The sequence below is a fragment of the Rhinolophus ferrumequinum genome, chromosome 11 (genome assembly GCF_004115265.2).
Source record: "Rhinolophus ferrumequinum isolate MPI-CBG mRhiFer1 chromosome 11, mRhiFer1_v1.p, whole genome shotgun sequence".
Lineage (NCBI taxonomy): Eukaryota > Metazoa > Chordata > Mammalia > Chiroptera > Rhinolophidae > Rhinolophus > Rhinolophus ferrumequinum.
Window position 1 is genome coordinate 8,303,375 of NC_046294.1, and position 15,323 is coordinate 8,318,697.

At 47.9% G+C, this 15,323-nt stretch overlaps 2 protein-coding genes across 3 annotated transcripts in view; one reads left to right on the forward strand and one right to left on the reverse strand.

The window, feature by feature from the left end:
- AHNAK (AHNAK nucleoprotein) overlaps positions 1–15,323 on the forward strand; it is a 121,078-nt gene that overhangs the window by 82,613 nt on the left and 23,142 nt on the right. The window contains exon 6 of one of the 2 annotated variants that reach the window (XM_033120805.1): positions 1,021–1,344. The exons of the other annotated variant lie outside the window; for it this stretch is intronic. Within the exon in view, the coding sequence (XP_032976696.1) occupies positions 1,021–1,028 (8 nt within the window). The 3' untranslated portion in view covers positions 1,029–1,344. Of the gene's footprint in view, positions 1–1,020; positions 1,345–15,323 lie in introns of those variants that run through there. 2 annotated transcript variants of the gene reach the window in all.
- SCGB1A1 (secretoglobin family 1A member 1) lies at positions 10,710–13,886 on the reverse strand. The gene is given in 4 exon segments (XM_033120351.1): positions 10,710–10,730; positions 11,353–11,378; positions 11,381–11,536; positions 13,561–13,886. Coding segments are annotated over 4 exon segments (318 nt in total). The 5' UTR covers positions 13,676–13,886.

Below are 15,323 nucleotides of genomic sequence, written 5' to 3' on the forward strand. Positions count from 1 at the left end.
GCGGATGATATCTTGACAAAGTGGAGATACTGAAGGAATGGCAGAAGCTCAGAGCCTCAGCAAGGGAGGGGGGAGGACATTTTCAACTAGGTTGGTCAGCAAGAAGGGACTGTGTGTGTGGACCTTCAAGAGTGGGTCAGATTTAGTCATGGAGGGAGGATAAGGAAGGTCACTCTAAGTTGGGGGGCGGGGAGGAGGTGGTACCTAGAGAGCAAAGGTGGAGTTTGGGAAACGGTGAGCAGCCCGTTTTGGTCGGAACTAGTGGAAGATAAAGTTGGCAAGGAAGGCTGGCTCCAGAGGAGGCTCCACTAAGAAAGATGGATTTTTTCTAGAGGAAAAGAACTCTCTGAACCTTGTTGAGTAGAGGAAGTGTAAGAGAAGCCAGGGGCGTGCAGACCCACAGGGACACGCAGCTAGGCCAGGAGGCCAGGGAAGAAAGCAGCATGCATTTTCAGGTGGAGATGAGCTGGAGGTGGGGTGGAAAGAAAGGTGCACAGAGACGGGGAAGGAAGGCGAAAGGCTCCTGAAGTCTTGGAGCCAATATCCCAAGTTTATGAAGCCGAAAGAAGGCAGAGAGAAAGTGAGTTTGGAGATGATAATGAAAGAAATTTCTTAATGACTAAGACTTAAGGAGGTGCCTCTCATCCCTTCCTCCTTCCTTACTTCCTTTGGCCTGCTATTCACATGTTTTCAAGAATGCATTGTCCTCTTCGGGTCTCAGCCTTGTCCAGGGCACCCAAAGGACAGACTCCAGCTTTCTACAAGCTTCCTTTCCACCCTCGCCCGCCACATGGGAACTGAACAGAGGGAGGCGTGGCAAGACCAGAACAGATCCAACAGCAGAATCCTTTCCAAATCTAGCCCCACCCAAAGGCAAGAGTTAGTTTAGATGCCCTACAAAGAGGAGGGGTGGGGGGGACCCTTTTCAGCCTGTGCAAAGTTAACGAATAGCCTACTGAGTTTATGGAGAGATGCAAACAGTGTTTTGAATAAAATCCCTTTGTTATTGTTGTTTTACAGGGCTATAGCCAAGGCCAGGAAGAAAACCGCCTCCTCAGAAGGTTGTTTTTGTGACTGTTCTTTGGACCATTGTTCTAAAAATGGGAAATTACATATTGCTGTGCCAAAGTAAACGAACACCTGCAGTTAATGGAATACCTTTCACGAGGTGGCTTTTGGAGCCCCAGCCAGTCTGGATGCAGAACTGCTGCACAAGTTTCATTTGGTGTATTTCTTCCCCTCTAAGGGGACCGGGTGTGGGCTTATATTTGTAACCAGAGTGGACTTTGGCAACTGTGGGGCTCAGGTGATTGTCCTCTACTCATTCACTCAATAAACATCTATCAAGCATCTATGCTGGGTCCGCCCTGGTGGCTTTTTCTACACCCTTGTCTGGCATTGTTAAAATCACTGGGAGAATTGGCTCTAGGCAGGTGGCTTTCCGGTCGCTATTTTTCAGTTTTCAGAGTCAGTGCATGACTTCTGCCTCCAAATGGCGAGGAGCTAGAGAGAAGCTCAGCACATTCTCTCCTTCCTCTCCTTTTCCCCTTTCTTCCCTCCTTTGTTTCCTCTTCCTCTTTCTTCTTTATTGGTCCACAGAAATTAAAATGTTATTTTTAACATGTCAGTCAATATATTTCTTTAGGGGGCGGCCAGATGGCTCAGTTGGTTAGAACACAAGCTCTGAACAAGTGTTGCTTGTTCGATTCCCACATGGGCCAGTGAGCTGTGTCCTCCACAACTAGATTGAAGGACAACAACTTGGAGCTGATGGGCCCTGGAGAAACACACTGTCCCCAATATTCCCCAATTAAAAAAAATATATATATATATAAAATATATATATATCTTTAGGCATATGATATTTCAAAGTTTCCCTTCACTGACGTATAGTCTGAAATTCTTGTTCTATGGTGTTAGACATCAAAAAAGACTTGTTTGGTTATCTGGTTAATATTTAACATTTATCAACATTGATATAATTGCAAAATAATCAGGTCTTGAAGTTTATCACGAGAGATGAATACATTTCAGATGGATTTGTGGTTTAAAAAGAATCCAATTTCATAAGCCAATCTTATTAGACACAAGAAAGAAGGGAGCAATGGAAAACAATGATTTTCAAACTTTTTGGAATGTGTTGACTTTGTTAGAACTTCCAGTCCATGAAGCATATTTCTCCAATGGGCTGGCCAGGGAGTGATGACGGATCTTTTTCGGGAGTTAGGGTTATCTCTTGGTTATTGATGTGGCCCTGCCTGGAAGAAGAGAGATGGAATAGAAAAGCTCTCTAGTCCTGTACTGTACTTCATCTTGTCTTAATTTCCAGATTGGTTTCAACTTTCCCACTACAGGCTCCAAAGAATGGAACCATGATGCAGACTTACATTTGAGTGATGTATTTTCCTTTGGCTTACCTGGAGTTTCTCATTTTTCTTCAATAAATGGCAAGAGAACAAAAATTTGGATCCGGGCACAAGCAAACGTGCCACAGTGAGATATGTGCATGACAGAGCCCAGGTCAGGTGTGATGGGTGGCAGAGAGAGCCCCTGGTCCTCTGGTCATCAGAGGTGGGGTGGGGAAGAGCCCAAGAGCTGAGTTTTGAAGGAATATTAAAGTCGCCAGATTTAGCAGATGAAAATACAGGATACCTGGTTAAACTTGAATTTTAGATAAATAATGAATCCCTTTTTTAGTACAGGTATGTCCCAAATATTGCACAGGTCATGAAGGATGGAGTTTGGGTCTTCAGGTGACTTTGGGAAGGGGAGGTACTTCAGTCAGTGGGAATTGACCTGTGCAAAGGTGTGCAGGAGTGAACAGCACGGATTTGTTACCTGTTTCAAATATTAATGTGTGTGCCTCATAGTCATGCAGGCAACTGTCACCTGAGGAAGGAGGTCTGCCCACAAAATCATCTGTTGTGGCCTGGTGGCACCAGGGGATTTCCCCTTTGCTGTCCCTTCTTTCCATCAGTCCCTTTTCCATGGACAGTGCACCTGGGGCTGGCTGGAGAATGAATCAACAGTGGCACCTGGGTTGTCCTAGACAGCAATGCCAGGGTCTGTCTCATGGCTTTGTGGCCTCTTGAGGGGACAAAATGAGAAGGGTCCCATTTCTCAGAGGTGACTGCACACTAACCAAGCCTCCAGACCAATAGCTGCAACCAGAAGCACATTTATGAATGACAAATACAAAGTTCCAGGTGACTAGACAAGCATATTCTCCCCCTGTGGACAAGCCTCATGAAGGTTGGGTGGTGAGCACAGACTTAGACAGAGGGGGCTGTTGAGGGAGCACCCAGTAATGATCCTTGTCAGGGTTCCTCCCTGCTCAGGACCTACCTGTCCCCCTCGAACTACTCCCATCCTCCCTCTTTGGCACAGCTACCCTTTCTATTCATCCAGTGGGTGCAGTATACCGGATTAGATTTTCACGTACTGGATGACACCTCCATTCTAGTCCTGCCCCTGATGACTCTCTGATCACCTTGGTGGCGTGTAGGGTGTGACTGAATTCTTTTCTCCTAGTTAGAGACAGTCTCTTGCTTCATCCCCATAGATGGCTCACCACATCCACTCACTGTCTGTGAATTCACCAGCCCAACTTGGAGGGCAAGCTTATCTCTAAGTCTTGTCCACACCTGGACCCCCAACGTGGGTGGGGGAAGCAGCAGGATTTGAGGCCAGAGTGAGAGGGAGGGCCAGTCTCCCAGGAGGGGCCCCGGTGCCCGGTGAGGAGTCTGAATTTTACTGACTGGTAGCAGGAAAGGATTTTAAGCAAAACCATGAAATTACTGTTTGAGTTTTGGCAGTCCTGGGAGGAATACAGGCAGACCTCAGAGATTATGTTGGGTTCCGTTCCAGACCTCAGTAATATAGCGACTATTGCAATAAAGTGAGTCTTACGCATTTTTCTGGTAGAGGGTCTTGCCTTTATCTGTCAACAAAACAAAACAATAAAAACAGCAACGTAATATCTGTGAAGCTCAATAAAGTGAAGCACAATAAAACAAGGTCTGCCTGTATTGCGGAAGGGGGCAAGACAAACCTTAGAGACCATTTAGGAGGTAGAGTAATTGTTCCACAAAGATGTCCATGTCCTAATCCCCAGAATTTGTGACTATGTTAGGTTACATGGCAAAAGGAAATGAAAGCTGCAGATGAAATTAAGATTGCAAATCAGCTGGATGGGCCCAATATAGTCACAGGGGTCTTTATACATAGAAGAGGGAGGCTGAGGAGGAGGCCAGAGTCAGAGAGAGATCAAAAGAGACTGCACTACTGATTTTGAACATGAGGAGAGGGGCTACAAGCCAAGGAATGCAGGTGGCCTCTAGAAACTGAAAAAGCAAGGAAACAGACTCTCCCCTAGAACCTCCAGAAGGAACACAGCCTGCCGACACCTTGGTTTCTAGCCCAGTGAAACCATTCTGGACTTCCGACCTCCAGATCTATATGATAATACATTTGTGGGTTGTTTTTTTAAGCCATTAAGTTTGTAGTGATTTGTTACAGCAGCCCTAGGAAAGTAATTTAGAGGCAGTAATTCAGGCCATACATGGTGAAGGCCTGGTATTGGCAATAAGAGTAGAGAGAAGGGGACAAGTTCAAGGTAAATTGAGAAGCCAGAGTCAGAGACCCTTTGGACACATAGGGTCAGTGTGTCAGGAGATCCTTTCTCCTCCCCCTGAGGCCCGAAGGCCCGCTCCTCATCTCATCTCCCCTGGGGATGCCTGACCTACATCTTGTTCCAGTCCTACGGCTCAGGGAGTACCTGCTTCCATTACCAGGGCCATATGGACGGAATTCCAAAGGATGGTCTACAGTTATACGCCTCGCAATTACATGGGATGACGGAGGTGCTTCCGCACATAACTACAGATATTTTGAGTTAATTAGACTTTGCGACAGGCGAGGAATTCATTCACTTGATGGGGGACAAATCTGAATTCCAAACCCCCAGTTTATCCATTCCGACGCTGGTGACCGTGCATGCTTAGCTGAATCTATTTTCAGATTTTTATTTTTTTTTTGCACGTACTATAATTTTTTTAAGTGTTATAATTTTAGTTTGCTCGTGGAAATATGTTGGGTGGTTCAGGACCGATGACTCACCCTCACACTGTTCCCATGTGCCTGTTGGTGTGCTCTGTAAGTGCTGGGGAGACAGAGTCCCTAATTACATGTTTCAGAAAGCATCGTTTGTGTGGCCCTATCATCATCAATCAAGGCTTTCTTTATCATCTTTCTGAAGCCATTTTGAGCGGCAATCATCCTGCAGTGAATTACTACTGCCCGCAAATGCCTTGGCATTCGCAAATAGCATGCATTGCATCAGCTGTAAACGAGACATAATTTTATCCACATCATCTTGATAAAGTTGATGCGGGCTGGTTTTGCTTCCGCTTCCTGCCTTGTGAATCATTTATAGATTTTTCTGCCAGGCTAACCTCAACTGGCGCACGTGTTAAGGGTATAATATGAGGTGGTCTTACCCATCAATCAATTCGTGCTATTCACCGATATACCATCCCGGCAAGCCCTTGGATTTTGCAACATGACAGCAATGTTTGAGGAACTACCATTTCTCCTTAGTGTTCTTCAAGGGTGAATGCTCCCTTGGTTGCAGGTTGGGGTGGGGTGGGGTAACATCATTTTCAAAGAAAATTTTCACCCAGATTCGCAGTGCAGTCGGTAATGTGATCAAAATATGTGATCTTCTTCTGGAATCCTCAGAGATATGTATGTTAAAACAAATAGTGATAAAAATACGTTTCTTGTTTTTAATCTTTTTTTTTTCTTTGTTGAGATACATTTTAAGTTTTTTCTTTACATAGTTTGTGCCTAATACTTTTCAAATGCAGGAAGTTTATATTCAAACACTGGCCTCCCTGTTTAGAGTTTGGTACACTCATAGTGAAGAATGACTGATTATATAATTATATATTTATATGAGGTGGACCAACTTTTTCTCCTCCTTCTGCAAATGTAGAAACCATTTGGTCTGTGGGACACAGTTTGCGGACCTGGGCTATAACATATGATTAAGCACATGCAGACGGGAAAGAACCCCGTGAGCATTCTTTCATTTTTAAAGTTTTCTTCTGCTTTCTGGCAACACAGGTACATGCTCTTTCTGGCGTTGTGCTCAGTTCATCTTACATTCTGCTCTTTTAAGATGAGGTGCACATCTCTGTGTGTTGACAGCTTCCATTCCTGTGGATCACCTACATCTCTAGTGCCCTTGAGGCAGAGACATTCTGCAATACACTTGTCCTTCTTTTTATTCCCCGCCCCCCAATACCTGTGTTGTATTTGCCCTAGGTAAATATTTCCCCAGCTGTGAATACGTAGTTAAAATTCTGAACCTTTGATGCCCCTGGATCCTTATCCCTTTGAACAACACTCACCTAGGTGGACAGCTCACCCAAGCAAAGAGATGTGAGTTAATAATGAGCTGCATGCAGAAGAACCCAGGGCTTTAGCAGTGTGGGAGTGAGAGAGCTGGGGGAGGCAGGGGGTCCCCAGCAAGGCCCCCCTCTTGGGCCAAGCATCTCTTTTGGAATTGCCCATCCCCCTGGTGTGCTCTGGAATTCTTAAAGTCATGGGACCTCATCTGTGGCAGACAATGAAGGGCAGGTTGTAGTGTCTTTAGAGTTTGTGAGTGCACATGCGTACTTTGGGCGTGGGTGGACATTTTTCATCAGGATCGTTTCATTTATTGTCTCAGGAGATCCCTGCATTTGGGATCCCACTCTGTAGGGCAAGGGTTGGGGCTCGGCTCTGGAATCTGGGTTGTGCGAGGAATCCGTAAATGAGAAATTGTGAAAACGCCTGCCACTGAGTAAGCAATCAGTAAAAGTAATGATTAGGTTGTGGTTTCTGCTTCCAAACTTTAAAAATGGGCAGATGGAGGTCAAAGGTCTGTTCCACCTTGGCCACTTGGTCCTCTCTACCTTCTGGGTCAGCTCAGGTTCTAGATTTTGTTGGACGTGCCCTTGGAATTGTCTGGGAATGAAATTATTACTAATTCCAAAAGGGCTGACACATCACTGGCAGGGCTCAACAGGCAGTAACTTGGTGCGACTGCCCTTGTTTTTCCTTAAAACTCTGATAGAAAAAAACAACAACAAACCTCAAAAGTCAAATTAAAGCAATCATATAGATGATAAAAAAGCCCTAGAAAGGAACTGTGTTTTATCGTCTGTCCCGCAGAGCGAGCCGTGCGGTGGCGTGCAGTGTTTAGAAGCCCTAAGGGCCGATCCCCCCCACCCCCCTGCCTGGCTCCCACGTCCGCTCCTGGACACCTTGGTCGACACTGCCTCCTAGTGGCCGCGGCAGCACGGGGCACCGAGGGAGGGGAAGGCGCGTCCCCGCCCGACTAAGTTATTTCTTGGAAAAATCGAGACTCTCTTCCTCTCCCTCCGTCTCTCTCTCTCTCTCTCTCTCTCTCCCCCCCCCCCCCCCCCGCCGGGAACCGATTGCCACAGGACAGAGGGCAATCGGGGTTTTTATATCGACACGGGACGCATCTTTATGACGAGTTCTGTTCTTTGCACATTTTGCTCTAGGGAGATTTTTAAAACTAATCAACAATACTTTTTGAGCGACTGACGCTGCGTGGCCTGTGCAAAGGTGCTGGGGTGGGAAGGGGCCCTGGAGGTGGGGGCAGGGGTCGTGGATCGAGCCGAGGGAGTGAGCATTGGGAAAGAGGGTGGGAGATGAAAGCCAGTGATGGGCGCGCTGTACATTTTGAGATTTATGATAAGTGCGCTGGGAAACTTGGAAGGATTTCACGTGGGGGTGGGTGGGGTGGCAGTGGAAAGGGGCTTTCACGTGATAAAAATTACTTTGGCCCGTGTGTGGAGAATGGCCTGCAGAAGCGCTAGAGTGTGAGCTGGGGGCCAGTTAGGAGGGCCCTGGGGTTGTGCAGGTGAGACTGCGGTGTGGCAGAGGGTGGCCCTGTGCACCTGGAGGGAGTTCCCATTGGGGCCTTGGAAGGAGACTTTCTTGACTGCACATGATAGGGCTGGAGAGGAAGGGGTCAAGATGTCCCTCAAGTTGCAGCTGTGGATTGAAGATAGAATTTACTGAGATGAGAAACAGAACAGGGAGGGACAAGTGGAGTCTGAGATACCAGGTAGATGGTAGGATTATAAGGGGAGAAGGTCTCTGTTGTGGCAGGTAACAGAGACCTAGAGCAAAGGAACTGTAAAAGTATCCTGCCCTGGATCCAAGGGCAGGGCTCAGGAGGGCCTCAAGAAGGGCATGGGAGTTGGGGGGTGGGCGGCGGAGGGGGTGGCCAGATGGCTCAGTTCCTTAGAGTGTGAACTCTTTTTTTTTTTTTAATGTTTTTAATTGTCTTTTTTTTAATATATATTTTTTTATTTAAATAGTCATCTTTTTTAAAAAATTTATTGGGGTGACAATTGTTAGTAAAGTTACATAGATTTCAGGTGTGCAATTCTGTATCACATCATCTATAAATTACATTGTGTGTTCACCACCCAGAGTCAGTTCTCCTTCCATCACCATATATTTGATCCCCCTTACCCTCATCTCCCACCCCCACCCCCCTGAGTGTGAGCTCTGAACAACAGGGTTGCCCATTCGATTCCCACATGGACCAGTGAGCTGCACCGTCCACAACCAGATTGAAGATAACCAGCTGCCGAGCTTCGGGAGGGGCGGCCAGATGGCTCAGTTGGTTAGAGCCCGAGCTCTCAACAACAGGGTTGCCAGTTCAATTCCCACATGGGATGGTGGGCTGCGCCCCCTGCAACTAAAGATTGACAAGAACAACTGGACAACGACTTGGAGCTGATGGGCCCTGGAAAAACACACTATTCCCCAATTAAACACACACACAAAAAGGGTATGGGGCACTGGAGGGAGCTCCAGGCATCTTTTGTCTGCCCCCACCAGCCCCAAATCCTGGGCTGGGGAACTCCTGAGCTAAAGTTGGCCTGTCCAAACTACTCAGCTACTCTTGCTCACATCATTCTGTGTATTTCTTTTATGGCTTTAATCATAGTTTATTAATCTGTTTGTCAATCTTGCTGATTTTGTGGGCGCTGACAATCTTCCCCACTAGATTGCCAGCTCCCTGAGTCTAGAGGCCACTGTTTTCTTCACTCTCCTGTACTTGGGGCTTCGTGTGGTTCAGGCCCAGAGCAAGTGTTTTGTACATATGAGTTATGAAATCTGCTCCCAGTCTCCTCAGAGTACGTGGCACCACTGTGAACACTTTGGAAGTGCCAGTCAGTACCTAGGGATTAATTTCATGCCTGAAGAATCCTTTGCCACAAGAAAAAAGGGGTGACCGATTTTCTTTTTGCAGAAAAGTTGACTGGACCGGGCCTCAGGGAATGGGGACAAGTTACAGGGAGGCGTTGGTATTAGAGCTAGAGCTTTGCCCAGTGGACAGTAGTAACCAGGTGCTGACAAGTCTGGCTGTGACCCCCCCCCCCCCCCCCCCATCCGCTGCAGCCTCTTCTGGGCAGAGAGGTCCTTAAGCAAGATTGACATTAAGGGACAGTTTGACTGGTGGGCCTCGACAATTTAACTCTGGAAATGGAGTTCTAGTAATGGTGACAGATAAAGGATCTAGAAAATGCATAAGCAGGGTTTTTTCTTGTTTCCACCCCCTTTAGAAAATAGTTTGACAAATAATTTCAGAGAACAAATATGAAGTGAGCAAAAAACTTAACCCACCGTTTCGGGGGCCTCTCCTCAGGGTCTGTCACTCTTCAAAGTCACCCGCAAGACCCTGGATCCCTAACCAAGCCATCGAGTCCATTCTTCCCTCCAGCCTTTGTCATGTGCTGTGTGTGATTTGAGGGACTCTGACACGGGGTTACCCAGCCCTCACAGGTTCCTACTGCTCTGACAAAATGCTCGAAATGTCTTTGGGAAGTGTAACTCTCTGGAAAGCTCCATCTTTGCTTGCAGACATGTTTGGATAGCATAATTGAGCCAGGTTAGTTAGCATGTTGTTAGGTAGACAAGAAGGTCCCTGGTGGAATAGACGAAGGCAGCCATATTCTGAAACTCCAGGTTCTGAAATGGCTCATTCACTCCAGGACAAAAATGTAATGGTGCCCTGAGGTTAATAAGTTAACTCGTAAATCCCTTTTGCCCAACAAACAGAGCAGATCTGATAGATAGGAATGGATTATTTTGTTAATCCCTTCAGGACGGTGATACAGAACAAACCTGCTAGACAAATTCCATTAGAAGGTCACCAGCTCCCTTCTCCAAAACAGGCAAGGGACGATATAAAAATAAGAGCCTTTGCCTCAGTCACTGGGCATCCCAGTCAGGATCCCTCTCTTTTGAGAGCTGCGACTCTTTTTTTTTTAATAAACTATCCTCTTTTGCAACTCCCTGCCTCTCCCTGGTCCTTGCTTCCATTCTTAGATTTCGCCCCGGCACTCAGAAATTTTCCTACATCATAATCACCTTAAATATTTCTTTTCCACCCAAGAGCAAGATCCCAAAGGGACTGGAGGAAACAGAAGAGTTAATTTCATCGCTAAATGGATGGGGGTTGGGAGGTCTGCCTGGCTTCAGCCTGAGGTCAGTTGCCACCGGATATAGGGATATACGGAGCCCCCTCTACCTTCCCCTGGAGATGCAGTTAGAACAGGGCTCTGCGTACATTTTCAGGCCGGCTGTCTGTGGAAGGGAGTGTGTGTTGGAGGCCGCTATGGCTGTCTGTGGTTAGCCTGGCGGTGGACCGGAAATGAGACACGGGCCTGGGCCCCATGTGTTTGCATAACCACTGCCTTTCTTTTTGTTTGGGCTAACCTTACCCTAGCAGCGGCAGACCTTCGCACTCTAGCAGGTAAATAAAAAAAAGGAAGGGGCACAAAGGTGAGATGCTTGTACTTTATCGGGGGAGCCAGGCCGGGCTGTGGAGGACAGAGTAAAGGAAGTGTGCGTGGATTGGCAGGGACTTTAGAAGTTGGCTGTCTTCAGCTTCCAAATCATAAGCACACAGTGGGCTTTTTAGCATTTTGTTCTAAAACAAAGAAACAACAAACTTAAAAAAAACCCCAAACAATATTGAATGAACCTCAGAGTTAGACCCACATGACGATACACAGAAACTTCCATGTCAGCTAAGAGATTCAGTTGCTCTGCGAGGAACTCAGCTCGCAAGGGCTTTGATTATTTCTCAGAAGCCTCTTAACAAGAGGTGAGATGACGGTACCTGCTTCCCCAGGAATATGTGCATTGTGACTCTCCTGTCTGGATTAGAAAAGGGTCCACAAAATGGGCCGACAATGCAGCCGAGGGATTTGGGGGATCCACTGCCAAGGAGTGTGAGTGAAGGAAGCCGGGTACCATGAGTCTCATGATGCTATCCTCGGCCTGCTGGGGAGGGTGTCCACCAGCCTCTTCTCCATCGCTGCGTCGCGCATGTCTGCATCCGGGCTGAAAAGTTCAATTGTGGCCTCATGCTCAGAAAGCATGCCCAGAAAGAGGGTTTTAATGACATGGAGAAAGCTTGTGCAGATCTCTGCAGAAGCTGGAGCACAGAAGACAGAAAGCTCATCTATTTTGGCCCTTTTCCAAGCTGGCCAGCCCCGTGGCTGGGCCTGCCGCAGATGCAAACAGCCGGGCCTGTCAGCAAGAGATAGCAGCCTTTTCGTCGATGGAGTAGACTGTGAGATCTGGTGTTGCTCCAAGCAGTTGGCTCGTTGGTGCTGTGTGGATACTTTCTGGGTTGCAGCCAGCTTTCTGTGGCTTGCCTGAGCCTCCTTTGCACTTCCTGGGTTGGGGTGGGGCAAAATGCCACTTATTCTTTCTGTTAGGGTTCTAGGCAGAGTATTGATAGTAGAAGCTGCTGATCTGAGTTTTGATGCAGTGTGGGGGCTGGGAAGAGGTCATTGAGGGTTTCTGGTTGTTGTCCTAGATGGTCTGAGCCACTTGATGCTGGGGGCATGTAGCAAAGTCAGGTTCTGGCAGGAAGGAGCACTTGTACCAGCCACGCGCGAGCCCCTGAGCCTGGCCGGAACAGGCCTGCACCATGAACGCTGGGCTTTGTGGCACACTCACCGGCAGACAGAAACGCTTCTTGTGTCTGTTTCTTGCCCCACCGTGTTCCTTTCACCCAGAGTGATCCCCAGGTTTTTGCTCCCTTTTCAGGTCCCTGTCCCAGGAACCTGGGTGAGAGTCACCATTTCCTACTCCCTGAGTGCTTCATCTTCCCACTAAGTCAAATCCCCATCCTTGAATTCTCTGCCTGGTGTGCGCATTTGGCTTTTCTGCCTAGACTCCTGGGCCCCACCAAGTCACAAGTCAAACCCTTTCCAGAACGTAGGTCTCTGCTTGGTAACTTACTGTATCCTTGTGTAGCTCAGGTTTCTCACCTATAAAAGGGGGTAGCATCCCTACTTCATAGGGTCGTTTTAAAAATGAAAGAGATAATATGTGAAAGGGGTTTAGAACAGTGATAGGTGAAACTGTAAGTGCTCACTAAGTGTTAGATAGCGTTGCTGTTATTAGATGTGCACACACAAATGTGCAAACGTGTCCCAGACCCACCCCTAACACATCTCAGCCCATTCTCGCTGAGCCACCCTCTTTGTACACAGCACTGAGACCTTTGAATTAAAATGCATTTCAGTCCTAAGTGTTGTTTCCCCTTTAAAACAAATGCCTCTACACAATAGTTGTTCCATTGCCTCCTGGATTTGGTTTTCTAACTCCCCTGCCACCCCTCCCCCCAGGACCATAAAACTTATCTCTGTGGGTATTATGAAACATTTGAAGTGAATTCATTGGAATTTGTTCAAAATTCTTGTTTTGTTTGTTAAGAGGAGAATAAGAGGCTGATACAGAGTAAAAAACAGGTAACCAATTCCCCAAAATCAGAGGACTTGTTTGGAGGTGTGATCCACTTTCCTCCTTCTCTCTCTCTCCTCTCTCTCTCTCTCTCTCTGTCTCTCTCTCTGTCTCTCGCTTTCTCTCCCTCCTTTCCTCTCAGGGACATCTGCGACTGTTTAGAGACTCCTAATCCTTTCTGCAGAAGACAACAATGTTTAGAAAGCTCCACTTTGGGTTGGCTCTTTCCCAAAGGGAAGATCCCTTTCCAGAACATTCCTCCGTCCAGAATGGGAGACCTTGCCTTGGGTTGGGTTTCTTTTGGAGACATGAGGTTCTGCAGCTCCTTCCAGCCCCTTTGGCTGCCAGCATCGGTGGAGACCCCAAACCTGGAGGTTGCACCAATGTCTCTTGGCATCTTGGGATCTGTCCAAGACGGGGCTTTGGGGAGTGCATCATTCCTCTTCTGTTGGTCATTGGAGACATGCGTTTTTGTCTACCCCTCCCTCTGGTCTATTCCATTCTGAGGGTGTTGAATACGGGAGATGGGAACCTTCTCAGATTTCCTCACAGGCTTGGGGCACTGCCCAGCTTCCTGGCTGGGCGGCAGCATTCCCAGGACCTTCCAACATCTAAGCAGAGGGCACAGACAGCTACTCCTCTCCTGAGCAGAACCGGGTGGCAGAGAGAGTTCCTGAGCCCAGCTTGGGGATGAGGGGAGCTCACCAGGGCTGCAGCAGAAAGCCAGGGTGACCAGGGCAAGGGTGATAGCGAGATTCATGGTGGCATGAGGCTGGTGAGTGAGGCTCCCGGTGGTTGGATCCAGGGTCTTGTGTGGCATGTGCCCAGCGGAAGCCTTCTTATATGCTCCAGGCTGCCCTGGAGGGAGGAGGGCAGGGCGAGGGCTCCTCTTATGGGACCACTCTATTTACTTGGGCATCAACTCGGCGGAAAAAGTAAATATTCTCTTTTCTCAACTCAGCTTCTGTTCCCATCAAAATTGAGCTCACACTGGGGCGGCTGGGATGGCTCAGTTGGTTAGAGTGCAAGCTTTTAACCACAAGGTTGGTGGTTCAATTCCCGCATGGGATGGTAGGCTGCGCCCCCCTGCAACTAAGACTGAAAACGGCAACTAGACTTGGAGCTGAGCTGCGCCCTCCACAACTGGATTGAAAGACAACAACTTGACTTGGAGCTGATGGGCCCTGGAAAAACACACTGTTCCCCAATATTCCCCCCCCAAAAAAGAAAAACAACAGAAAACAAAAACAGCTCACACAATGGGCCACTCGGGTGAGGGGGAGAATCCAGAGTCCTATGTGGGGGCAGCAGGGGGACGAGTCAGAGAACATGGAGACCTGACCACCTGTGCCGCGCTGTGTACCTGAGTACTGGGGCAGTCTGGGTCGACAGAAGCAAATGTAGGACCCACCTAGATCCATCACCCCAGGAGGCCCATAACCCTCACAAGTGGCAGCGACAGGACTGGGACTTGGGACTCCTGATACTCCATTGAGTCCTTCCACGTCCCTTCCCCAAAGGAAGGAGGCTGACGCTCTAGTCTTGAGGATCACATGGTCCAGGACATCACTGTGGTCAGACTTGGAGGAGACCCTGAACGGAAGTATGCTGACAGATAAAGGACTGCTCCAGAATGCCCATCCGAAGCCCAAGCCCCATTCAGGCTGGAGAGTGCACTGCTCCCGGCATGGTTTGTTCCCAACGAAACTGCTCCGGGGTCCTGCCCATCTGGTGGCCAAATCCAGGGCACCTTCAGTCCTTATCTCACTTGACCCTCTTGATGTTTCCTTCTTGAGCTGTTTTCACACCTGCGTTCCCACGGCTCAGTTCTTTCCTGTTTTTTTCCCCGACCATCCTTTTTGTTCTTCAGACATTTATTCTTTACTGACTGCATTTATGTGTTGGTGGTTCCAGGCCTTGGCTGCAGCCCCCTTCTCGCCTCCCATCCCACTTCCTGTGGCTGCTCCCTTCCAGAAGCTCTCAACCCCCGAGTCTAGAGCACAGGCCTGGCCTGGTCAAAGTCAATTCCTAAGTGGCTTCCTGAGAAAGTCCATCAGACAGATCTTTTAAAAACCCACTGGTCATATTATTCGCCTTCTTGAAACCCTTTGAAAGCTTCTTTTTGTGGACGGGAGAAAATTCAAGTGTGATTTACAAGACACCTGTCCACTGGCCTTTGCTTACCCTTGGAGCCTCATTTCTCCACTCCCCTGCACGGTGATCTCAGCTTACCTTAGTGTTTGTGGATTCAGAAACGTTTCATGTGTTTCTTCGTGCCTTTCTACCTTTGTACAAGTAATGACTCGTGCCTGGAATACACATCTCCTGCCTTGTCTACTTGTCCTAATCCTATTGGTACTTCAAGATTCAATTGCATGTCATTCATTCATTCATTCATTCATCTCAGCAGCTGCTTTCATGACAGGAATGCAGTGATGAATGAAGTTGGCCCAGGTCCCTGTCGCTGT